This window comes from Epithele typhae (genome assembly GCF_022376455.1).
Source record: "Epithele typhae strain CBS 203.58 chromosome Unknown BXZ73scaffold_51, whole genome shotgun sequence".
Classification (NCBI taxonomy): domain Eukaryota; kingdom Fungi; phylum Basidiomycota; class Agaricomycetes; order Polyporales; family Epitheliaceae; genus Epithele; species Epithele typhae.
Genome location: NW_025954242.1, coordinates 109,764 through 133,865, shown reverse-complemented (window position 1 = coordinate 133,865; position 24,102 = coordinate 109,764). Strand labels below are relative to the sequence as shown.

Here is a 24,102-nt window from a genome sequence, read left to right as displayed (position 1 = left end):
AACAAATTGCTCAAAAACGTCTTGCAGCTTGGCTCTTAGGATCAAGTCCTGGTCTATGGGCAGATAGTCAGTACACATCAGACAGCTATGTGAACGGTTACGCGCCAGTCTCCTTCGGGCCTTGCTCCGCCAACTCGACCCAACATCGGAGGAGACCATCTAATATGACGGATTTCCATCTACGTATCCGAGGAGCGCATGCGTCCATAACTGCGCCGAGGGCTGTCAAGGATGATAGCTTGTATATCACCTGAGCCCCATTCTCGGCGGACGGGGTGATTGTGTAGACGAGTTGAGGAATAAGGCCCTGCCGAAACGTGAGCAAGAGCATGACATGAACGGATACAGTGTCTTGCCTTCAGGTACCGTGACGTTCCGATCCCCAGGAAGCCAATGATTTCTGGGAGCACCTCAACGGAGGCCTGCAACGAGTCAGGATCCCTTGCGGCATGAACCCACACGTTCCCCATGATACTGTCGCCCAAAAGAGAACTTAGATGTTCGAAGCGAGCCTCAGATCCGTTGGCAGTTGTGAGTGCGGTGAGCCTAAGATACGCTCGCACTGTGGCACGGATCAACTGTGGAGTTTCGGGGTTGTGTAGGAACGTCAGAGCCGTCTTGAAGGACTGGAGGGGAAGGTGAGTGGTCATAATATCACATTGGAACCCTCGGGTGGTACGTACGTTGCGGAGGAGAATATCGATCCCCGTACGCCGCAGGAGATCCGGTGGGGCCACATCTAGCAACTGAGCAGCGAGCCGTACGCCTTGTAACTTGTACTTGGCAACATGATCGTCGAGGAATGTCATTATCGGGGGGATGAAGAGATGCCACAGCTTGTCGATTGCACCTTGCTGGGGTATTGATTACGAAGGGCGCGCTGAAGTCGAGACTAGCAGACGTACATCGGTCTGCAATAGGCACCAAGAAATGACATTTGCGATAGCCGGGTATGATTTCCACACCTGACCCTCGAGATAGTCGAGGAATCCCATAGGACCGCCAGCGTCTTGGGGAAGCTTGCGACCAGTCTCGACATTGAGGGATGGATGCGGGTTGGCTCGAAACACAGGCTTGATGTGTTCTGAGAGGACGCGGTCTATAGTTTCCGGTGTCGGTGACATCACCTTGCACGACAATATCTCTAAGGGGCCATGTTCCAGCGTGCGCACGATCAACCTTCAGGAGGGAGAACATACCTTTAGCTGCTTCTCGAGACGCAGCTAGAACCCATGGACCGTCGCCGTAAAACGCAGCAACCGTGTAGATCACTCTGGCGTGTTCTGAGGAGTCCAAGCCGTCTTGCTGCAAGCGTACTCGCTCACTTAGGCCGATCAGAACATGGCAAGCCTTTTGTTTCCACTCTTCCAACCTGATGACCATGTCCGCCTCGGTCAGGTCGTCGTAGTTGGCGAATTGGACCGGGACCTGGAGGTCGGCGGGAGAGATATCTTCATCGTCATTTGTGGCCATAATGTTCCGATGATTGCGAGAGATAACAGAAGGTCAGAGAACAAGAACGCGTCTGTGGCGCAAAACGGCAACTTAAGACGCGTTCTAGTGTTCGGGGTTTATTTAAAAGAACTTTAACAACATTTCATTAACGGTTTGTTAACGACGTTTGAAAACGTGTGTGTGATAGGCCTCTTAGAGCAGCCGTTTCTATATGTTTGTAAACGGGAACCTGGGTACAGGCGCCCCATGGGATGACGTCAGCATGGACGCGCCCGCGACGTGAGCGCGGCGTCCAGAATCCTCCCTTGACCGTTCCTTGCTCCTTGCCACCGTTCGTGCCCAGCAGGCTCTACCATCATCGCGACGTGTCGCGCTACGCTCTCGCCCTCTTTATCGCCCCCCTTGCGACCCTCGACCCTCACTAATGGCTACAACTGGACCAAAATCGGGCTACTCTGCCGCGGCGATGATCTGTTTCACTGGTAGTGTGTTGCTTTTTTGACTTCGTATGCACTTGGCTCAACAATTCTACTGACCAGGTGTTCCCCGAGCAGCCCATGGTCCTGTCTGGGGCGTGCTCGCTCGGTCCAACGTCCGCTCGGCCATGCATTGGACCACTAGCCAGTCTCGAATGGTTTTGGATGTCGCTGAGAACATCTGGATCTGAGTCAGGATAGTCAGACACGCCAGAATATGCGGTTTCATAAGTGAGTCGGGTTTTTGTCTTTCCGCTTGCCCCCACGCATTACGATGCCCCCTTCTGTGTCACTCCCCAACACTCTCCTTCTGCGGCTGAATACTCTCCTTCTGCGGCTGAACACTCTCCGCATATGCCTAGATGCTCTCTCGTCAACTATTCCTATCGCCGACTCCGCTACGCCCACTTGCGACTTCCGGAGCTGGAATTGCGACCTCGAGATCCTTGAAGACCTCGGCTCCTATGCTTCTCTCCTCAATCGCGATCTCGAGGTCGTGCTGGCCCCCGGAGGACGTCGGTCCGGTCCTTGCCCCGTCCGGTTCACAGCACGCAGGCAAGGACTTACAGCTGTGGCCAGTGCCATCACTAAGGTGCTCCTCGTGGACGATCGGACGTCTGATGCAACTCTCGAGAAGTGGATTGACAACCTCACTACCTCCTCACAGTCCTACGGCGAGGTATGGGGCTCACTGTAGCACGGAGATCGCTTGCACTGATCACTGCGATCTCGAACAGACGGAAGACATGATACTGAGCGACGTTGTACTAGTTGAGAATGCCGGCGTTGTCGACTGATCAGTCGCTGATCTCACACGAGAAGCCTTCGTCCCAGAATGCGCGCACCATCGATGCTCGGGAGTGCCGGGTGGAGGGTGACACACTGGTGAACGTCAAGATACTCGACCATCACGCGGATGCGCCGATTCCTGGCACTCAGAAATTGCGTACAGAGGCACCGTCATCCAGCGCTGAGGCCTTGAGGGCTCGCGGAGCGTCACCACAGCTGATGTGCTCATCTCATGAGACTTTTCGCGCGTAGATTGATGAAGCGCCCATCATCGTTTATAAACCGGTTTATATATACGTTAATAAACGCGTTTATAATGGCCTCGTTTGTAAACCTGTTCAAGATTCGTGGGCATTTACACCCCGAACGCTAACGCGTTCCTCAGGACCGAGGGTGCAGCGTCTGCGTTCTCCTCCCTCCACTGTCTCGCTCTCGCCGTATCTCTTCCGCCTCACTTCTGCGCATAGGAGCGGTGTATCATGAACAGAACAATCACCAGTATGTAACGCCCCGGGTGTCGCAATCTCCGCACTAACCGCGGCACCTAGACATATTCTCTTCCTCACCGTATCCCACTGCAATACAGACATCACTGGAAGCTCTAGCGACAATAGCGCGTTTCGACAGCTCGGGAAGATTCGTTGCAGCAGGAAGAAACGACGGTCTCGCCGTCATCTGGGACTTGGACACCAAAGGCCCGGTGCGGTGGCTGGAGGGGCATGTCAAGGGTATCACAAGCGTAGAGTGCGTCGGCCTCAGCCTCGGTGCGGTGTCGTGAGTTCTCATCCATCCCCTAGCTGGTCAAAGAACTCGCGATATGTTCTGACCTCCTCCAAGGACTGGAATGTGATCATTTGGGACCTTGCCTCGGAAACCGACCCTCCGCGCCGCCAAGCTACCATCCGGTTTGACGTCGTCGTGCTCTCTGCGTCTTTCCATCCGAAAAACAGGTATGTTCCTGTTCCACGCCCGCATCTTGAAGCTCGCTCACGCTCCTGAAGCAAGATAATTCTTGTCGTGCTGAATAGCTACGAAGCGTTTCTGGTGGACCTGCGCAAGGAGTATAAAGGGCGATACGAACTTTGCGAGTATCAGGAAGATGAGGAGTGGAGGTATGTGTATCCTTCAGGAGACCGTTTGTCCATCATTCAAGTTATGTTCTAGGGTCGGCGTTACCACGGCCAGGTTCGACCCTTCAGGAAGGCACATATTTGCCGGCACGACGCAAGGGCACATTCTCGTATTCAACACACGCACAAAAACGGTAAGCTTTCTCGGATTGTTGCGCTGACGATTTACCAAATATACCACTAGATCGTAGCTCGTCATAAAGTTGCGGGTCTAGGTGCGGGTGTGACATTTCGAGGCTTCGAGTTCACGCCCTCGGGGAGGTACGTAGTCCGCAAACCGACTCGGCGTGTGGTGCTCATACGTTCGCCAGCACAGGAGATTGGCGACGAACTCGTCCGACCGTGTATTGCGACAGCTGAGCCTCCCGCTCTATCCCACTCCCACCACCGACGACTACATCGAGTCCGAGCTTGAACCCAGCCTGCGCTTCCACGACCCCATCAGCAAGGTGTCCTGGCATGCGATGTGCTACAGCCCTGACGGACAATGGCTGGCAGGAGGTATGCGGTTCACAAATGCGGTACCACGGGAGCTGATCTGTTGTGCCCAGGCGCTGCCGACGACGCGTCCCACAAGATTTACATCTGGGAACTGGCGCGAGAAGGCCTCCTCGCGAACACCTTGGATGGCGGTCGCGAACTGTTGACATACGTCCACGTCAGTCCTCGTCTGTCATTCACGAGAGGGATGCCGCTGACCATTTGCTCATCTGCTGAAGTGGCACCCCAGCAAGCCCGTCATCGCCTCGGTCACCAATCAAGGCAACATCTTCATCTGGCACACCCCGACGACAGAGCGATGGGGTGCGTTCGCCGGCGGTTTCACAGAGGTGGACGAGAACGTCGATTATGAGGAGCGCGAGGACGAGTTTGATATTGTCAGTTCTACCTCCTCGGACGTTTCCTCTAGCTCACTCGATCGGTCGTAGGAGGACGAAGCGGAGATAGCTCGTCGCAAGATGCTTGAGGAAGAAGATCACGTCGATATCGAGACCGAGATCGTGGGGGAAGCTGTCAACGGCAACGCAGATCACGCAAAAATGAACAGTGACCAAGACGAAGATGCCCTCTGGGCTCTCGAAGAGCCCGAGGACGATGACAAAGAGTGGCGTCTGAAGGTTTTGACCGAGGACGACGAGTACTAGTAGCTGATTTCTTTAGGCGTATACTACGTGATAGCGCGCTCTCCCTCCGAGTCAGAGTCCCTGACATATATATATATATCCCTAAGCGATCTTCATGCGTGCGAGAGACGGAAGTTGTACAATCAATATGAAAGCCCGACAGCAAACGAGAGCGATAACACGAATTCAAGTTTCGGGATTCAGGCTCGCACGTCACTCTGGCCGCTTGTAGTCCTCCAACTTCCTCTCCACCCAGCCCTGGATCCCGCTCAAGGCTGCCATCATGAGCTTGATCGGCTTTTCCTCCCCTACCGACGTGAAAGCATCAATGAAGTGTTCACGATACAGTGATAGAGCACTGAAGCACATACCTACGAATACGATCTTCCCATATCTCTTCATCAGCCTCACGGAGTTGAGAATGTGGTGCGTGTTTGGTACCACCAACAGAGAGTTCTGACAGTAGCGAGCCCTCATCATTGAGACACCGCAGAGCACCAAAAGCGGTCTGCAATCGTACCTCGTAGTACCACTCTCGAAGCTTTGGGATGTCCCGCGGAGTAGGCGGAGTTTCGTGGTTGCTAGCGACGCTGACGACGGTCACGACCGACTTCAGGACCCCCACAGCTACAAACCCCTCTATGAGCATGCGCAAAGACTTCTTTAAAGCGCGTGACATACCCCGCTGCTGCATCATGTTGATCAGGGCCGCACAGCCGGGCCCATGCCCGACGAGGACCACTTTGGGCGCACTAGTGAGCCTGCGTAGCCGGAAGTGGCCGCCTCAGTGCCATTTTCGTGTCGAAGTTGTCCGGAGTGTACGCACGAGATGTAGTTGTCCCACAGGTAGACCAAGACCGCCCCAGCGTAATCATCGCTGCCGCTCTTGAGCTGCACGAGATGAGTGGATGAGCTCGTATTGAGAGCGAGGCGGTCACTCGCCGACGTACCCTCGTCTTTGCATACGGCTTCGGGTGGACGTTCACGTCCAAAATGGAGTACTTCTTCGACTTGGCCCAAGTGATCAGCTCTTTAGAGCAGTCGACCTGCGCGCGATCAACATCTGCCACTGCCGGCAGGAAAGAGCGCGTACCAGGTAAGAATGCTCTTGGCGAACGTCACAGTGCGTCACGGAGTCGAGCTCGATGCGCAAGTTTCCGCTGTGACAGAGAACTTGATGAGATGGACGGCCTGAAGCGAGTTTCAATGACTTACAATTCATGGACGAAGACCAACAGGGTGTCTTTGTCCTTACCCATGATATCAGGGCTGTAAGGCATCCCCGTAAGCAGGAGGGCGGCACTCTACGGAACGAGAAGTCTACTGACGTGCACGCTACTTGAGCGCTGTACCGCTCGGTGAGTGCCGGGTTCAGCAGTGGCAGCTCAACCATCCCGTGTGTCTTGAACAAGTAGTCTGCTCGATGGGCTTTCAAGAGTTCTAGACACGCATGTCAATCGTCGCCCACTTCTTCCGCTACTTCGCACTCACCGGGTACCGATATGGCGATGGGTTCCATCTCTGCGAATACTTCTGTGAACACGTTCGTGCCAACAGAACAGGCGAGGCTACTGACCCTCGATAGGCTCGCACGACTTCGGATCGAGGTTCTTCCAATACTTGCTCTGCTCCATCGCCACCTGCCAGATCGTCTCAGTAGCCGCTTCCGATGCCGTCATCGGCGGCAACATCGGCGGCACTTCCCCGAGGATGACGTTCGTCACCGCCAGTGCCGAAGCCGCGATGGCGTCGAGGCAGTAGCCTCCCTGTCCCGGCGGTCATAATCAGCAGAGAGACGACTACGGCCGAACACAAAACCTCCACCTCGAGGGCGACGACGACCCTGCCGCCCGCCAGCGAACACAGCATGTGGGTCATGTGCGCAAAACCCGCAGGGGAGACGTGGCATTCGCCGAGGTCGTCGCCTTCCGCAGCATCAAAGCCGGCCGAGACTGTATCGACGCATCAGCGAGCTCGCTGGCTGCGGCACGGAAAGGGATACACACTGATGACGAGCTCGGGGGCGAACTCTAGCGCAATCGGCATGATGATCTTCTGAAATGCGAGGAGGTAGTCCGCGTCGCCCATCCCCGCCTCTGGCCACGGGATGTTTACAGAGCTGTAACGAAGTGGTTAACGAGCAGAAGGAATCCAGCGCAAGACTCCCTACTAGCCAGTCCCGGCGCCTTCTCCGACTGATGTGAGACTTCCGAAGGGGCCGTTAGGGTAAAAGTAGCCGCCTTCGTATCGGTGTAGGGATACGTAAAGCACACTTGGATCGTCCCAGAAGGCACGCTGCGTGCCATTGCCTGTGTAGCATGAGAACTCTGCAGCACAGGCGATCGAAATGCACTACCGTGATGAACGTCCCTGGAGGTGCGTCAATAACAACCGGGATGCCTACGTGTGGACTACCTCACCAGTCAAGGATCAAGATCTTCTTCGTCGATGTCTTGACCTGAACCACCTTGGTGGCGATAGAGACGTTGTTGAATAGACAGAAGCCCATGTGCTCGTCGGGCTCGGCATGATGACCGGGGGGCCGGACAATCGCGAAGGCCTTCTTGACCTCTCCCTTCGCAACGGCGAGAGCGGCCTCGATCACTCCACCCGCGCTCAGCCTAGCGGCGTAAGGTGTCGACGGATGGACATAGAGTGAGAGGTCGTTGTAGTACGCCTCCGAGTCGACGATGTCCTGCTCTGTCAGGGCTGTGTAAGCACGGAATCAGTTCAGACTCGTGGACCAGGCCCACAGGCACTCACAGTGGAGGCGAGGACCTTGTCCCACAAGGCCTGGCTGTGCACGAGGAGGGCCTCTTCACGGTGCACGGGGCGGATGGGGAGCTCGCGCATGCGCTGGAAGCAGCCGTTCTCGGTGAGGATGTCGAAGATCCTGGATATCCGCGCGGGCTGCTCAGGGTGCCCGCGGAGGCAGCTGTGGGTCATCATCTTGCTCGAGTACACATAGCCGACGTGGTGCTTGGGGGGTTGCTCCCGCGCCGTGCCGGGGACGGAGAACGCGCGAGCTCGGGGCCCCGACGCCGAGGAGGAGCTGACGCGTGGCCTGCGGCGGGGGCGGCGTCGTCGACGTCCATGGCGTCGTTTCTCTTGGGCTGCTGCATGGCTTCCCGTCGGCGTCACAGCGGGACTGGCGGGAGGCTGCGGCAGGCTCGAACAAAGCACGGCGACGGTGGCGTGGCGCGTGGACGGCCACGCGCGCTCTGCGGGAGAGCGTCACGTTCTACTGATCATCCAAAGCGAGCCCCTCCCGCTCAGCCGGCTGTGTCGCCCACCTCGACAGTATTTGCCGCACAACCGTGCAGGCGTCACCGACCCTCCTAGGCGACTTGCGCCGCGCGAGTCACGGTCCACATGACGAGGCAAGGAACGTCTAATGTTTGGTGACTGCAAATATGATATATCTTGTGCATGAAGAGGTAAGCGTATGAAGAGAGCTGTACACTGTGATTGTAGACCAGAAAAGAAACCCCAGACACGTTATTACGAAGTGTATATACACGATCATTGTGAGGCTGACAGAGCAACTGCAAGTCCTATACGTACTAAGATATGCATCGCGTACAGCGCCGTCCCAGCATGCCGGGACGTCTACCACGCACTGGACGACCGACCATGGTCCCTGTCGAGAACAGCCCGGCTGTCGAGTGTCCGAGCTCAAGGGCTCATTGCCCGGTGGTGGTAACCCCGCGCCCCGTTCGCGTGATATGCATCCTCTCCCATCTCGCTCTGGCTGTCGTCGGTACATATTGAGTCCGCATCGCTCGCAGACGCCGAGGAATGTGGAGCTCGAATCGTCGGCTCGTCGTCCGTCTCGCCGTCAAACTCTGTCTCCGTGTCGCCTTCTGTGAGAGAATCGGAGGCGGAAGACGTCGAGTATGAACTTGCCGACCTCCGGTATTCCGACGATGGTCGCGAGTGTGATGGAGTGTAGGACGGCGGGTGGGAGAGTGAGATGTGTTCGGCATGTGTTGGATGCACGCGCGCGCGTAGGTGGGCGAGGTATCGGTCGACGGCCTGGAAATACTTCAAAGGCCCGATGGGAGATTGGCGGGGATCGTGAGGAGTGGAGGGGGAGATTTCGGGGAGGAAAGGGATCAAGGAGACGCCAGAAGGTACTTGCGATTGCTGTACCAGCTTCGTCGCATAGAACTGCATCTCCTCTTGGGAAATCATTAGGTGGAAGTCGTTCAGGAGTAGGAACTGAAGCTCGAGCTGGTTCAGCTCCGTCAAAGGCAATCCGCCGACCTTAGAGCACAGGTAACCGTCTTAAGCATTTGCATCCAGGGTGATAAGACAGCGGGACACACCTTAGCGTAGCGTGAGTTCGTGTAGAACACATCGCTGAAGAATTTGCTCGCCACAGTCACACCGGCAATGACCAGCCGGTGCACATTGTACATGTCGATTGCAAACACCTTCCCACACGTCTCCTTCGCGAGCTTCATCATCCTGTCGAAGTACACAAGCAGGGAGAGGAACACCTCGTTGCTGGCTGGGCAGTACTTCTGGATACGGGTGAGGTAGGCCTCGAGGGCGATTGTGGGAACATTGCGCGCATGGAAGGACAGAGAGGAGGCGGTGGACAGAGCATGGCGGGAGGCGGCGGTTAATGTCCGCCATATGGGTGGATGCGGCTCTGCGGGGCCACCGTGTTGGTGTGGGGAGGAAAGGAAAGGATCCGCGTGGTCGCGGTCCGTGTTCATCGACGCGATTTCGGTCAACGTGGACGCGAGGAGGCGGAGGAGGGTACTCGAGTCATACGCATGAATATCAACAGCAGCAGGTGAGGGTGCAAGAGAGGGCTCGGCCTCGTTGTCCTCGGGTTCGGAGCCCGGAGGGGTCGAAGGATCGTCCTCGTGGCCATCATATACGGATGGGCGCGCAGAGACACTGAAGGAGGCCGTTCGCTGTGGCGTGGCGCGACGGGAGGAAGAGGGCTCTGGGGGTACCGTGTGGGTTATGGAGGGGCCAGAGTGCACGGAATGACCAGCAACGGAGGAGGAAAAGGGGTATGAGGGGGTGACTTTGCGGAATGTGGACCGTGTTGACGAGCCTGGCGTTGGCGGCTGGGTTCTATGGGGAGGGACATCTACGGGTGCGTGCATTGGCTGTGGAGCAAGGGCGAGCATGTTCAGAGGCGGAGAGATAGCAGAACGCTGCAAGCAATGATGGAAGGGGGCTCGGAGCGGAGGACGTGATGACCGCAGAAAACAAGTCGCAGGGCCCCGCCCAGCGCCACCGTCATCCGTCACGGTTGGGTCACGCGCGCTACCTGTGGACTGTGCCACTGCCTTGTTTTCTTCCGCACTCGCACGCGGTGGCTCGGACGACCTCGCGTGCCGTCTCACCGCGCGGCCCTGCTTTGTCGCTCCTCATCCATTCACCGCGCACGCTCTTGGTCATCCTGTGGTAATTCTCTCTCCGCGATCGGGCGCAGTAATGCCACTCGGGCGACACACTACGCCGTATACCGTGGCCCGGCGAGCGCAGATCATGTACTCTATCTGAAGATCAACTATGGATGAACGCGCAGTCCAGGCGTGCGTGCATCCCCGCGGCCTGGAAGTACAGAGCACGATGCACGATGCTGTGAAGCTCGCCCCAAGCGTTTCCAGGAACACACGATCCACAGCTACCTACTAATAGTAAGAGGTCCACCGACTGTTCCACGCCCGCACATCTAACCTGTGGGCGTTGCTTTCCCACTCGTCCTATGTGTCGCCCCGTCCATGTCATCCTCGCTCCCTTCCGGGTTTGAACGCCCAGCCCTGCTCCCCGAAGCGGGTTCGTCAGCCGGGCCAGTCATCACATGCCCAGACGCGTCGGATGGCGAGCGTCGCCGCTTCCCGAGGCCCTGCACGACGATCACCCAAAGCGTCAGCAAGCTCGCCGCGAACATGCAAGCTTCACGCCCGCCGCCCGCCGCCGCGTCCGCCCCGGGAGATCTTCTCTGCTTCACCCCGGCCGCGCAGGCGCAGCACGGACCCCCCAATGCGCCGCGGCGCCGCACTGGACACTCACCGTCACGTTCCTCGGCGCGCTTCCCCGCCCACGGTCGATGTCCCCAGGCCCGTACCACGCGTCGAGCCGCGCCTTGAACTCGCCCACGTTCGACCACCGATCCGTCGTCCATCCCTGCGCTGCGCGGCCCTTCCCCTTCACCGCTGTGGGGCTCCAATGGCGCCGACCAGCCTGACCGCGCGCGATCGTCATCGCGCGGCCGTTGTGCGTACTGGGGGAGGACACGAAACGGGGCAACGTGCGTGTTGAGCCCGTCGTCCACCCTTTTCCACTCCGCGGCAGTCGAGGCTTCTGTGATGGGCGGGCGAGCTCTGGTGCGCAAGGCTTGAGTAGGCTTGGGTGTAGTGGGATGTGCGAGCGCGTTGTTCGAAGGTGAAGGCCTGATCGGCGTCTCCGTGCGCTGGAACTTGCAGGGGGATTTCATTGGTGTAAACACCCGCTCCGTGTCGTCTTGCACACGTGCCTTCTTTCTTGGGGGTGTGGCTGTGGTCTGCAGTGACAGATGAGGAACACCGTATTAGCGCCATCACTGATGTGGACAAACTGCGCACTTTGGGTATGGGCGCCTCCGGTGGCTCTGGTGTAGTGCAGTTTGTTGCCAGCTCATCTTCATTATCTGAAGCACCTTTAGTTGATAAAGTTGCCCAGGAGGGTATGTCTGAGCCTGTTGAGGCACGGCTAATGTGTTTGTTCTGGCACTGGTATTGTAGCAGACTTGTGCACCCATGTGAGACAGTAGTCAAAGTAAAATGCACAAGATACTTCATACCTAGTTTGAGGCATTCTAATGCTGCTAGGAATGACATCAGCTATATGCATCCAATACAACAGAAACAAATAACTGTACTTTGAACACCTGATCTTCCTGTCAAGCAGATGTTACCAAGGAGGGATGTGGAGACACAGTAGATATGAGGTATTTGGGGCAGGCTTGATAGCAAGGACACCAGACGGTGTCTCTCTACTACTACTGCAGAGATGAGTATAAGGTGTTCTAAAAGAGCTAACATAAAGACATTAATGATGATTAGACTCACAATTAGGCAGGGACAAGTGATGTGGCACTCAATGAAATAGAGGGGATGTCTAAAAGGAGGAGGAAGGCAGGGGGTGGGGGTCTAAGCAAAGAGTAAGTGAGAGAGGAAGCTAGCATAAGAGCACCAGAAGTGACTAGATATTTGGTACTATTTGGCTGATCTTCGTCATGCCACTGCAGGAACTTGCCATTCTGGGATAGTTTTTCCCACAGACTGTCACTGATCTGTCATCATTTACTTGGAATTTGCAATTCACTACACAGTACCACCACTTGACCCTTTTTGTTCTATTTGGATGTTCTCTAGATCAAGCTCAAAGCAAGTACTAAAGCACTGATATGTTGTGTCATTCTCACCCTCCGGGGCATTTGTGTAGCTGACGCTTTCCCCCCGTGTTGAAAACCCACTCTGATCGCGTAGATTTAGCTTGTGTACTGTATGCCTACCATAGGGCTCTGCCCTCCAGGGCGTTAAACGAGGATGACAAAAAAAAAGTTGTGTCATAGTGGTGAATAACAACCATGGACATACATGTGCCATTGGTGCTCATATACTACACCTGGAATATGCACACTTTCCACATCAACATCTCTTGTATGCCAATAAGTGGGGCTCTTTTCAGACGTCAAATGTCTGTGACCTCTATAACTCTACCACTTGGGCTTTGGGCTCCTTTGCATACCATCACAGATAGGTCTACATATTACAGACTGTACTTGTGGATAGTTGCTAACATGCCAGTGGGTACTAGTAAAGGCATTTGCAACTTTGTTATAAAGATAGAGACCCCTCTGCTAGTCACATAGTGGTAGCACATTTCACTTGCAGTGTCTCTAACTTGGAGACTCAGAACTGACATTGCTGAGTTGTGTCTGCAGGCACATCCAAAGCTCCACTTGAAGTCTTGAACTGGTTGTATGCCTGGTCCTGTTACACATGAGGCCCATTCTTATAAAAACAGTGGTGAATTGTGATCCATGATGGGTGGCAGTCAGTACCTCATGCCAGCCAGTACTAATCCAACCATTGCCATAAGTTGAGCAGCAGAAACATTCTTGCTTCAAAGATAGAGCTACCTTTGCAGGCCATACTTTCAAACCCAAGAGTCCTACAGGCAGTGACGAAACAGGATCCGAACCATCCAATCCGGTGACCTGCACAGCATTGAGCCGCAGGGGCTGACGTAATAACAATATGCTTGGGCGTGATTTATGAATGATGTTGACTACAGCTCCTCCTTCTTGCCTCCAGAGGCAGACAGCGGAAGACATAGCGCAGGACTTGTGACCTTGAACTCGTACTCGCACTTCTCTGGCTCCGAGACGGCCAAGACAACGTTCTCCAGGCCACAGCTCATGTCGAGCTATAAAGTGCTGATCAGTGAACAGCACACGATGACACGAACGCATAAACGGACCGTCACGCTGCGTTGAGGCCCATTCCAGCACTTGGCGCCGTGAGTATACTTCATCCTCTTGTAGTAGCCGGGCGTTCCCTTCTCAATGCCGTCGGCATCATTCCAGCTCGAGAATTTACTAGCAAAAGGTCAGAAGGCGTCAATTGATGTGCTGGATGAGGGTCACTCACCCGAGGCTGAAGGTTTGACCACCACGAAGGGGTCGTTGGCGAGCTTCATCAAAGAGACAGACCTCGTATGCGTAGCTGCGAACAAAATGGCATTAGGGGTTGGACGCTGAATGGAAGGAAGCCATACGACACGTACTCTCCAACTTCCTTCTCAATGCATGTGCCCTCGAGCTTCTTCCACTCGCCCTCGGCGCCGAACCATTCGGGATCGAAGAGGCGGTCAAGTGCCTGGGCACTGGTATCCCTCTCGCGGCGGATCTTGTAGAGCTCGTTCTCGGCATCGGTCACTGCCTTCTGTGCCTTGGAGGTATCTAATGACAACATTCAGTGATGGCGAGAAGAAACACCAATATTTGCTCACCGGCGCCGTCCGTGTCAGCTACGGGGGAGGCAAGCCCAAACGCTGTGAGCCAAGGCATGATCTTGTCGCGGAAAGCTTCAAACGAAGGGACAAGAGCATCGGGCAGGTAGGCGGAAGGGTTGTGCACTGAAAAACGTTCGGCATCAAAATTGAAGGTGTTGTGCGCGACTCACTCACATAGCGACGCTGCGGAGGCGGGTGCTCCGACAAACTTGTCGTGCTCCAGTAGAAGGCCCTCATAGTCAGTCTCAAGCAGGTCGTCCAGCTGATGCTCGAGCTGCGACGCGGACCACATGCCCTCCTCGACCTCCTCCTCGACCTCCTGGGCCGGCTCGTCTGAGCCAAGCTCCGAGTCGTCGTCACCGTCCTTGCCAACGTCGTTGATGTGTGGCAGGGCAGCAAGGTGCTCCCATCCACGTACGGCCTCCAGAACGGCCATGTCCTGGTAGTTCGGGTTGTAGCCGGTACGGAGACTGTCTAGTATCTGGCCGAGGGCCTTTTCGCGCTCAAGGTGCTTCTGGTGCTCGCGTTGCAAGGAGCGAAGCGCCATGACATGCTCCATGAACGACTGATACAGGGCTGTTCCAGGACGTAGGTAAATGTGTTTCGAGATATATTGGCAGTACTCACGAGATCCCTTCTTCTCTTCGAGCGCTGCTTCCGACAGAGACTCGGTCCTCTCCATGATGTCTTTCACGCATTGTGAGGATAATGAAGGCGCACAGATGGGGGAAACATACCTTTCAGGTGCGCTGCCTCTTTCTCCTGTATAGCAATATCTTGCTCTGCCTTCGCGATTTCGTCCTCCAAACGCTTCTTCTCCTTTTGTGCGAACGAGATATAAGAAGAGCGGATCTTGGAGCCCTGTATGTGCCATGAGTATGCCGCATTGATGAAATGGTAACGTGACCGCTTACGGTCTTGCGGAGCTTGTTCTCGGCCTTGACTCGTTCCCGGTATGCCTCGCCCACTTCCTTGCACGCATTCGTGCAGACACCGGAAGGCTCGTCGGAGCCATCACAGCACTCGGCCTCTACGAAGGGCATCGGGGTGGTGCTTGGGGGTTATAAAGCCAATTGACTCACCACAAAGCCCGTCGTTCACCCGAGTACTTGAAATATACGATCCAATGTGGCCCTCGTTCACACAGTAGAATGACGAGTTGGGACACGCGCTTGTGCCTTGACGCGAATGAGCAGAGGTGTGACAGAAAGTGATTCCGGTACATACCAGGCTCATCACTGCCGTCTGGACAGTCGCAGAAATCGTCGTTCACCACAGACCAGTCGATCGACTTAGACCCATCCAAGCATTGCCACGCTTGCGAGGAGCCCTGCTTGATGGGGACGTAACGGGCCGCTAGTTCAGGAGAGACACCATGAGGCCTGTCCTTGCTGGCGAGAACGTGTAATGGGAGAAGAAAAAGGAGCCAGCGGTTCATGAAGGAAGGATGTGAACTTAGTAGTTACCAACTGAACAGGCTCAGCTACGTGGAGGCGCGAAGGATGCATCAAAGTCACGTGCCCTACATACGCACGGGCCGGACATTGCGGCCTGCATTCACCGACTACCACGTCTGCTCGCTCCAAATAAGCTTAATACAACCCAGCGTACCAAGTTTAAAAACTTTCAGCCCGCTTCCAGGGTGTCTAAAGGGCCGTATGCATAAGCAGAAGAGAGCTTAGGTAAAGCCTGTTAAAGCGCGCGTCATAACAAGAAGCGCCAGAACCTGGGGGCGGCCTCAGGCGTCTATCTTCAGTGGCCGCTCGGCATCTTGCGGACGCCTCAACGGGACTTGCACCAACGCCCGCCGACGACACAGTCAACATCGCCGACCAGCAAGACTGTGAGTACGCTCCTCCAGATCCCCATGCAGCCTTCCGGAAGCCTCTCTGGATGTCGTCTTCCTGCTCTGGACTGAAATTGCGGACCAAATCCGTGCGGAAATGGATGGATGGTCCGGGCGACATCTGGATGATGCCTCTCCACCTGTTGCTCTTCTGTGCTCTTCCTGCCATTACTTACATCTCCGCATCACAGAATCGACATGGGTAGGGTTATTCGGGCACAAAGGCGGTCGCACGCTATCGTACGTCCGTTTTGTATCTTGTACCGTTGACACTGGCTGATTTCTGTTCTTCAGTTCAAATCCCACACCCATCACAACAAGTCGCCTGCCCAGTTCCGCCCCCTCGACTTCGCGGAACGCAATGGCTACGTTAAGGGTATCGTGAAGGAGATCATCCACGACGCTGGTCGGTGCGTACCATCCACACGCATTCCCCTCGCCTATTCCCGAACTGCTTTTCAGTGGTGCTCCTCTTGCCCGCGTCGTCTTCCGTGACCCCTACCGCTACAAGCTCCGCAAGGAAACTTTCGTTGCGACTGAGGGCCTCCACACTGGTGCCTTCGTCTACTGCGGAAAGAAGGCACAGCTCACCGTCGGCAACGTCCTCCCCGTCTCCCAATGCCCTGAGGGTACCATCGTCTGCAACGTCGAGGAGAAGGTCGGTGACCGTGGCGCACTCGCCCGCACCTCCGGCAACTACGCGACCGTCATCGGTCACTCCCCCGACGAGAACAAGACTCGTATCCGCCTTCCTTCCGGCTCGAAGAAGACCGTCTCCGGTAGCTGCCGTGCGACCGTTGGTATCGTCGCGGGTGGTGGCCGTATCGACAAGCCCCTGCTCAAGGCCGGCCGGGCATTCCACAAATACAAGGCCAAGCGCTACAAGTGCGTATACATCAAGTTGTTTGTATGCCCAGTGCTGACATCCTCGCAGCTGGCCTCGTACTCGTGGTGTTGCTATGAACCCGGTTGATCACCCTCACGGTGGTGGTAACCACCAGCACATCGGTAAGGCGTCGACGATCGCCCGCTCTGCGGTCCCCGGTCAGAAAGTCGGTCTCATTGCTGCGCGCCGGGTACGTCCACTTTGTATGCATGCGCTTCGACCTGCACTCATCTGTGTGTTTCCAGACTGGTCTGCTGCGTGGTACGGTCAAGGTCAAGGAGGTTTGAGTGGCCTGACGTTGGGATTGACGTGTTGTGTTTGTATGCTGCTCTGCCTCCCTTGCACGTTGTTACAAAAGCTATGTATGCAGCCCATTGCATATGCATCATGACCACATGCCCTTTGATGCACGAACACGAATATCCGTGTGCTGGAAGTCATTAGTCAGCCAAGGGCAACCCCGGTTGAACGTTGAGGGCGCTGTGCCGGATGGCCGGCCAGGTGACGTCTTGGGGGGCGGGGGCCGGAGCTCTCTTTGCACCATGGTGTGAGCAGGTGTGAGCTCCCCGCCGCTAGTCTCCCCACCACCATGTCCCAAGGCCCGTACTACATTGGCATCGACGTCGGCACCGGCTCAGTCCGTGCGGGGCTCGTCAAGCTCGACGGCACCCTCGTCGCCTCCCGCACGGAGGAGACGATCACCTGGCGCGATCCAGAGGATCACCGTATCTTCGAGCAATCGACCACCAACATCTGGGCGGGCATGTGCAAGTGCATCAAGGCCTGCCTGGAGGAGGCCAAGGTCTCCCCATCGGAGGTGAAGGGCCTGGGCTTCGACGCGACCTGCTCTCTCGCGGTCTCGGACATGAACGGCGATCCCGTCATCGTCACCAAAGGCGCAGACCTCGGACAGAGCGGCGAGCGTAACATCATCTTATGGGCGGACCATCGTGCGGAAAAGGAGGCCGAGCTCATTAACAGCACCGGCTCGGTCGTCCTCGACTATGTCGGCGGTACGATGAGCGTGAGTCCGCTCGCGCATGCGTCGTGCCCTCTCTGACCCCGAGAGCAGCTCGAGATGGAGATCCCCAAAACTCTCTGGCTGAAGCGCCATATGAAGCCGGAGCTCTTCAAGCGCTGCCAGTTCTTCGACCTCCCCGATTTCCTCACCTACCGCGCGACTGACACCAGTAACCGCTCGTGCTGCTCCATCGCGTGCAAGTGCTCGTACGTCCCGACCAAGGACGGCTGGCAGCCTGAGTTCTTCGAGAAGATCGGGCTCGGCGAATTCGTCGAGAACGGGTTCAACCAACTCGGGCACGAGGAGGTCCTCACCGCCGGCATGCCCATCGGCAAGGGCCTCAGCAGGCGCGCCGCGGAGGAAATGGGGCTCGTCGAGGGCACGCCTGTCGGCAGTGGAGTCATTGACGCGTGAGTGGTGCCTAATGACGCGAGCTCGACGCCCTGCTCATGTTGTGCAGCTACGCCGGCTGGCTGGGCACCGTCGCCGCGCGGTACAAGGTCAACGGGCGCTGTCCGACGTCGTGCCCACCGTGGACGAGTCGAGGCACAGGCTCGCGGCCGTCGCAGGTACGAGCACATGTCACATCGTGCAGGTATGCATAGAACGCACTCTCGCGAGAGGCGCGATGCTGAATGACCGCGCAGAGTCCTGAGGGCGTCTTCGTCAATGGCGTTTGGGGCCGTATAAGGATGTCGTGTTCCCTGGGTGGTGGATGAACGAGGGTGGACAGTCGTCCACCGGACAGGTGAGGTCGCACACATGATGAGGCGAATTGCGGGCATTCACACCCGTCTTCCAGCTAATAGACTTCATGATTACCACGCACGCTGCATACCCTAGACTCAAGGAGGTAGCAGCGGAACGTAAGACGAACATTCACGATGGTACGCCCAACTCTTGATCATTTGTGCTTTCGTATTCATGATAGAGTAACTCGTAGTTCTTCACGACGAGCTCGAGCGGTTGCGTTCGGAAGTCGAGGCAGAGAACCTGACGGAGCTCACCAAAGACCTTCATTTCTACCCTGACCTGCACGGTACGCGCTTTCTTACCCCTGTCGCGCCATGTCCTCATCCTCCTCCAGGAAACCGCTCCCCCTTGCAGACCCACGCATGACCGGGTCCATCGTCGGCATGAAACTCGTAAGTCCGTCCCTCGCCCAGCCAGCTTCGGCCGAGCTGACCGCTGACCGCGCGCCTCGCCTCGCAGGACTCCACGCTCTCCGACCTCGCCCGCAAGTTCAACGTGACGCTCGAGGCGATCGCGCTCCAGACGCGGCACATTGTCGACCAGATGAACGCCAAGGGCCACGAGGTCCGCTCGATCTACATGTCCGGCGGGCAGGCCAAGAACGCGATGCTCATGCAGCTCTTCGCCAACACGTGCGCCATCCCCGTCGTGCTCCCCGAGAACTCGGGCGCCGCCGTCGTCCTCGGCGCCGCGATGCTCGGCCGCTTCGCCGCGGAGGCGGCGGGCCACACCGAGCTCCTCGCGCGCGAGAAGCGCGGCCAGGCGCTGTGGGAGATCATGGTGCGTGTGTGCTCTGTGTCGCGTTTGCGGGCGTCGCTTATGAACTCTCGCATGCGCAGGTCGAGATGACGCCGGCGGGGACGATGGTCGAACCCGCGGCGAGCCCGAAGGAGAAGAAGCTGCTGCAGGCGAAGTACAAGATTTTCCTCGAGGCGATCGAGCTCCAGCGTCGGTGGCGGAAGGAGATGGAAGAGGCGAACAACTAGACGTCGTGCCCTGTCGTGTCAGAGGCGGCGCTGAACGCATACCTAGACTAGTCAATGTACCAACACCCGAAACAGTCTCCTGATTCGTCCGTGTGATGCTGTCGTGGTCCGCCCAAATCACACAACAAGTGTAGCTCACTAAGACTACCCTGTTTACACATTGAGGCGCTCAGTGTCGTCCCCTGGTCATCCGTACTATTTCCATGCGACAGGCTGGTCAGAATATGTATATAACGTCCCACTTAGAGACACGACAGACTTAGGCGCACGACGCTCACCGAGCGAGCCTAGGCAGAGAGGTAGAAGACCAGGGAGGCCCCTCACCGACCCACTGGCGGCCGCGTTCACAAGAGGAGGCAGGACGCATCCGAGACCTTCATGGATCTCGGGTGCGATGCTAGATTGGCGTTCTGCTCCGGCCGACGAGCGGCGAGACTACAACACTGAGGAACTACAACGATCGAGACTACTTCGTCACGACGACGACGACGACGACACAAAGCGACAACAGACGCAGAGGCGATTACAGGAATGTATCTTTACATCGCCAGGCCGGACGTGCTATGGGCATGTTGAGCGGCGCGGGATGCGAGTGTGGGGTCCGAGGCCAGAACTAGAAGCGACACTAGAGAACCGCAGTCCGACGGGCTGCGCAAGAGGGTGTAGAGGGCAGGGGAGGAGACGGGGTGAGAGAGGATGAGAAGACGGAACTGGAGATGGCGATGAGGTGGGCAGAGAAGTGGGGACGGTCGGGAGAAGAGAGGTGGGGAAGAGAGGTGGGAGGAGAGGAGAGAGGTGGGATGAGAGAGGAAAGAAGAGGATGTCCGCGCGGCGAGGGTTCTCGCTCGGATGCTGCTCTCGGCAGATCCGATTCCCGCACGCCGCGCAACGACTGGTTTGGTCCTTGTGTGTGAGATGGATGGGAGAGCGAGGACTTGAGGGGTATCATGCAGGCCTTTCGAAGGCCAGCGCCGCTGCAGTCTGCGTTCGCGCTGCAGCAACCTCGACCCCATGCTCCCGCATGGGTCTTACTTCGTGCTTCGAGTGCCTGCCGCAGACTGCAGCCGCAGCCGCAGCCCTGCAGTCGAGGTCGACGCCAAGGTCACCGTGAAAGTGCGCGCCGGCTCACCGGCAGGCCGCCGCCGGCCTCCCCCACGTCTTCGTCGGTGTGAAGAGGTTGAACGCGCCCCACGCCGACTGCGCCGGCATCGCCGCCTTCCACCCGTGCTGGTACCGCCGCTCCATCTCGTCGCACGGCGCGGGCACGAAGCTGCGCGCGGCACTGAGGTAGGAATCGTGTTCTCCCGCGCGTAGAAGCTGCTCCGGATGGGGTCGTGCGCCGCATGCGCTGGGGACGCCATTGCGAGGTACTTGGCCTGCACCGCGTACGCGGGGTGCGACCGGTCCTGAGACGCCAGCGCCGGGGATATCCGAAAGGGGGGCGGGAGCTCGCGCACGGGAGGAAGGGGCGCGGGTGGGGAGTGCGCATACGAGCCTGCGACGACCTGCGCGTAGCTCGCCGAAATGCGGTGGCTCGGTGCTGAGGCGGGGACGGGGAGGTGGTGGCCGTGCGAGTGGACGTGGGGAAGGCGGTGCTCGGGGGTGGGGAGGTGTCCGCTCTCGGGCGAGCTGTCCGAGGTAGAGTAGTAGTCGTCTTCGTCAACCCCGAGGTCCATATCCTCGTCCTCGTCCTCATCCTCATAGCCAGCGAGCTCGTCGTCTGGGTACTGGAGCTCCAGCTCGTTGGCCCCGTCCTTCGCCTTCTCGAAGAAGAAAAGTTCTTCAACTTCCTCGAGTCGCTTCTTCTCCAGAACAGGCAGATCCTTGAGGGTGATGATACGAGCAACGGGCTCAGGAGTCGAGACAGCGGGGAAGAGAAGCGATTTGCCGCGGCGGGAGTCCTCGTCCACATCGAGGTTCCAGTGTAGGTCCTTTCTCGACGCTTCAAACTCCTCCGACGGACGCGCGCGTCGTTGCTGAGCATCGCAAAGACGTCCGCCTCCATCCGCGGCTCACCCATGCCCCGCGCGCGCTTGTCCGTGCGGTGGTTGGACTGGCGCTGGCATATCTCGGCGTATTGGGCCTTGAGGTCCTCGTTCTGGATGCTCACGACGTAATCCAGCATCTCAAGGGCGTCCTGCTCCATCTTGAGCCCTTGCTTGCACTCCAGGTGTTGTCCGAAAAGGGGCGTTGCACCGGGGCGATCGGAGCCATTTATCATCGCAACTAGGGCCTTCATCTTGTATCCGCCCTCGTAGTGCGCCTGGAACCGTCGCTCGTCAGCGTCTCGCTCTTTCATAAACCACTCTGCACGCACCTTGGACGCGATGGACATAACTCCAAACGAGAGACGCTCGCATAAGAGCGCGCCGCCGCCGTCTGACTTGACCTGCATCCGGCGGAGAAAGGCGATGGCGACGAGGATCGTCACCGGCTGCACCCAGCGCACGTCTTCTGTCCACGGCTTGTTGTTGCTGTCCACGCCGGTGACCGTGACCTTCCGTCTGAAGAGGTCATGGACGTATTGCATGAGGCCGTAGGTCTTCCACGCAAGCGCGCTCCGGGCTCCGGGGAGGTGGCAAGTTCCGTCCGCCACCGCAGTGGTCAATACATCAATAAAGTAGTCTGCGCGGGGTGCGGGGCGGGATGAGTGGGCGCGCCACTGAGAGTCGCGGTCGTCACGCACCAATCAGGTACTCTGACAATCCCATGCGCACGAGCGCGTCGATGTCGCGATCGCGCTCGTCCCAAGGAAGAAGGCTCGCGGGGTCGACAGTGGTAGGGCGTGATTCACGGGCGACGCAGAAGTCGGCGGGCGAAGAGTATTCGGAGGTGGAGGATGTGGCGGAGTAGGACATGGTGTGTGCGTTGAGTTGAGGGAGGAGGGGAGTGGACGGCTTTATAGGAAAACGCGTGGTGGACCGGATATCCAGGAGGGGGGGGCGAGAAGGGGGGCGGGGAGCTGCGGTGAGCCGAGGCGCGAGGCAAGGGCAGCTGGTCAAGAGGAAGTTGCGAGTGGCGCACGCTTGGGAGGCGGTCGGTGGGCGACTGCAGGTGTGCAGCCCTTCGCTTTATACCCTGCCCGGGGACGGGGGCAGCGGCCGCGGCGCGACGAACACGCGTGCCCACGCGCCCTCAAACAGGGCTTCTGCGGTGCACCCTTCCTCGACCACAACGGGTGCGGGGCGGGCTAAGCGACTTCGAACAACGGACCGTTGTCTGCCGCCCACCGTGACCCATCATGGCGGCCCAAGTGGCACAATAGCCCATCGCCCGCGCCCGGCCCCGGCTGCCTCGGCATCGCGCTCAGAACAAAGCGCGTGCAGACCGTCCGTCTGCAGCCTCGCGACCTCGACGTTGTTTGCGGCCTTTTCCTCGTCGTCGCCTCTGCCGCAGCGAGCCGCCCGGAAGGATCCCGGACGCTATCCACGATCGATGGTCCGCATTCCCGCCCTCATTTCCGGGCCGCCACCTGTAGCCGAACATGTGCATCAGCGAACGCTCTTTGTCCCCCGTCCCAGACGCCGTCCCCGGGGAAACACTCGGAAAACACTTTCGATCGCGCGCTCATTGTCCTCATCTCACTCTATTCTCACACGACGACGTTACAGGGGTTGGGCATGGCATGGCATGTTTTGTGTGGTGCTGTAATACATATGCGTGCGTGCATGCATGCGACGAAAGCGAAACCTGCGAGAGCCAACGACGGTGTACGTCTAGTCAGATCCACCAGTTGACCGCGCTGAACAACCGGATGACCGTTAGCGCCATGCAGGAAAATGCACAATGGACGACGGTACGCACTGTAGATCAACTGGCCGCTGTGGTGGACGATCCGCTTGATCTGCCCCTCCCTCTCCAGGTGCCTAATCGCCACTCGCGCGAGACTCCCATTGACCTTCAGACGCTCGATGAGGATGCTCTGCGAGATGAAGCGGAAGGTCGGGACCTCCTTGAGGATACGGTCGTAGGTCGGCTTGTCGAGAACGACGGCGTGCTGCGCCTTGTCCTTGACTTTGCCCTTGGACCACTTCTTCTTCTTAGCAGACTTGCCGCCGCTGGATGATGTGGGTGCTGCTGCCTTAGCCTTGGCCTGAAAACAGAGAAAGTAATCAGCGCTCGCTCGTGTCATCCAGACTCAAAAGTGCCATCCAGGCCCATGCAACTCCTGAACAGCAGCGAGTCCACAGCACACATCACTCAACATGCTGCCAGGTCTGTGCGGCCGCATTTCGATCGAACAGTTGTACTCACCATGGTCTTGACGGCCGTCGATGTTGCTGCGATGGGCCCTCCTGCGCCAGGCTAAGCTCTCTGCTTCCGGGGACAGCCGGTCGGACTTTCAATACAGGCGCCCCGACATCTCTCCGCACAGAAAACGGGCGTCAAGTGCATAGCCTTCGAACCTGCAACGACCGGGCACACGCAGATAATTTGGGCACCTCAGCAGACGTGAATGTTCTGGCATTCAAGTTTAGAGGAAGCAGGGTGGTGATTGTTCGATGTGACGGTGGTTTAGAGGGTACGTCTTGATGCCTGAGCTGTTTGTGAATATATGTTGACAGTGTCTGCCAGTCCGCTTCTGTTCGGCGCGTTGTCTTGGTCT

At 57.6% G+C, this 24,102-nt stretch overlaps 10 protein-coding genes across 10 annotated transcripts; 4 read left to right on the top strand and 6 right to left on the bottom strand.

Moving 5' to 3' along the window:
- Window positions 1-97: 97 nt before the first annotated feature.
- Window positions 98-1,473, bottom strand: BXZ73DRAFT_91788 (uncharacterized protein; the record flags this gene model as incomplete). The annotated part of the gene is made up of 5 exons (XM_048026112.1): window positions 98-307; window positions 357-626; window positions 684-854; window positions 906-1,099; window positions 1,173-1,473. The coding sequence occupies 5 exons, from the start codon at window positions 1,471-1,473 to the stop codon at window positions 98-100; spliced, it is 1,146 nt and encodes a 381-aa protein (XP_047874757.1).
- A 732-nt stretch (window positions 1,474-2,205) lies between these two features.
- BXZ73DRAFT_79918 (uncharacterized protein) lies at window positions 2,206-2,728 on the top strand (the record flags this gene model as incomplete). Its single annotated transcript, XM_048023185.1, has 2 exons — window positions 2,206-2,610; window positions 2,669-2,728. The coding sequence occupies 2 exons, from the start codon at window positions 2,206-2,208 to the stop codon at window positions 2,726-2,728; spliced, it is 465 nt and encodes a 154-aa protein (XP_047874756.1).
- A 471-nt stretch (window positions 2,729-3,199) lies between these two features.
- Window positions 3,200-4,995, top strand: BXZ73DRAFT_91787 (COMPASS complex protein; the record flags this gene model as incomplete). Its single annotated transcript, XM_048026111.1, has 10 exons — window positions 3,200-3,218; window positions 3,269-3,464; window positions 3,518-3,670; window positions 3,722-3,832; window positions 3,885-3,984; window positions 4,035-4,111; window positions 4,167-4,351; window positions 4,402-4,508; window positions 4,570-4,728; window positions 4,780-4,995. 10 exons carry the CDS (start codon window positions 3,200-3,202, stop codon window positions 4,993-4,995), a joined length of 1,323 nt encoding a protein of 440 aa, XP_047874755.1.
- Window positions 4,996-5,187: 192 nt separating this feature from the next.
- On the bottom strand, window positions 5,188-7,923 carry BXZ73DRAFT_91786 (histone deacetylase complex protein; the record flags this gene model as incomplete). Its single annotated transcript, XM_048026110.1, has 17 exons — window positions 5,188-5,282; window positions 5,346-5,430; window positions 5,495-5,601; window positions 5,656-5,735; window positions 5,801-5,865; window positions 5,925-6,020; window positions 6,068-6,134; window positions 6,190-6,243; window positions 6,303-6,414; window positions 6,466-6,495; window positions 6,551-6,740; window positions 6,799-6,926; window positions 6,981-7,093; window positions 7,145-7,299; window positions 7,341-7,344; window positions 7,395-7,683; window positions 7,734-7,923. 17 exons carry the CDS (start codon window positions 7,921-7,923, stop codon window positions 5,188-5,190), a joined length of 1,860 nt encoding a protein of 619 aa, XP_047874754.1.
- Window positions 7,924-8,649: 726 nt separating this feature from the next.
- Window positions 8,650-10,124, bottom strand: BXZ73DRAFT_91785 (cyclin-domain-containing protein; the record flags this gene model as incomplete). Its single annotated transcript, XM_048026109.1, has 2 exons — window positions 8,650-9,240; window positions 9,303-10,124. 2 exons carry the CDS (start codon window positions 10,122-10,124, stop codon window positions 8,650-8,652), a joined length of 1,413 nt encoding a protein of 470 aa, XP_047874753.1.
- Window positions 10,125-13,278: 3,154 nt separating this feature from the next.
- On the bottom strand, window positions 13,279-15,442 carry BXZ73DRAFT_51751 (endoplasmic reticulum protein; the record flags this gene model as incomplete). Its single annotated transcript, XM_048020689.1, has 11 exons — window positions 13,279-13,416; window positions 13,471-13,588; window positions 13,641-13,715; window positions 13,777-13,951; window positions 14,002-14,127; window positions 14,179-14,580; window positions 14,632-14,691; window positions 14,742-14,865; window positions 14,919-15,034; window positions 15,087-15,182; window positions 15,232-15,442. 11 exons carry the CDS (start codon window positions 15,440-15,442, stop codon window positions 13,279-13,281), a joined length of 1,641 nt encoding a protein of 546 aa, XP_047874752.1.
- A 606-nt stretch (window positions 15,443-16,048) lies between these two features.
- Window positions 16,049-17,023, top strand: BXZ73DRAFT_51813 (60S ribosomal protein L2/L8; the record flags this gene model as incomplete). Its single annotated transcript, XM_048020703.1, has 5 exons — window positions 16,049-16,090; window positions 16,145-16,260; window positions 16,313-16,735; window positions 16,785-16,926; window positions 16,982-17,023. The coding sequence occupies 5 exons, from the start codon at window positions 16,049-16,051 to the stop codon at window positions 17,021-17,023; spliced, it is 765 nt and encodes a 254-aa protein (XP_047874751.1).
- Window positions 17,024-17,325: 302 nt separating this feature from the next.
- Window positions 17,326-19,496, top strand: BXZ73DRAFT_91782 (Pentulose kinase; the record flags this gene model as incomplete). The annotated part of the gene is made up of 11 exons (XM_048026108.1): window positions 17,326-17,760; window positions 17,809-18,167; window positions 18,218-18,257; window positions 18,299-18,352; window positions 18,405-18,422; window positions 18,449-18,505; window positions 18,560-18,644; window positions 18,701-18,796; window positions 18,865-18,902; window positions 18,970-19,290; window positions 19,350-19,496. 11 exons carry the CDS (start codon window positions 17,326-17,328, stop codon window positions 19,494-19,496), a joined length of 1,650 nt encoding a protein of 549 aa, XP_047874750.1.
- Window positions 19,497-20,621: 1,125 nt separating this feature from the next.
- On the bottom strand, window positions 20,622-22,354 carry BXZ73DRAFT_104402 (uncharacterized protein; the record flags this gene model as incomplete). The annotated part of the gene is made up of 5 exons (XM_048015870.1): window positions 20,622-20,723; window positions 20,780-21,427; window positions 21,460-21,759; window positions 21,814-22,121; window positions 22,183-22,354. The coding sequence occupies 5 exons, from the start codon at window positions 22,352-22,354 to the stop codon at window positions 20,622-20,624; spliced, it is 1,530 nt and encodes a 509-aa protein (XP_047874749.1).
- An 858-nt stretch (window positions 22,355-23,212) lies between these two features.
- BXZ73DRAFT_51837 (ribosomal protein S25) lies at window positions 23,213-23,628 on the bottom strand (the record flags this gene model as incomplete). Its single annotated transcript, XM_048020709.1, has 2 exons — window positions 23,213-23,238; window positions 23,301-23,628. 2 exons carry the CDS (start codon window positions 23,626-23,628, stop codon window positions 23,213-23,215), a joined length of 354 nt encoding a protein of 117 aa, XP_047874748.1.
- Between the last annotated feature and the right edge of the window lie 474 nt (window positions 23,629-24,102).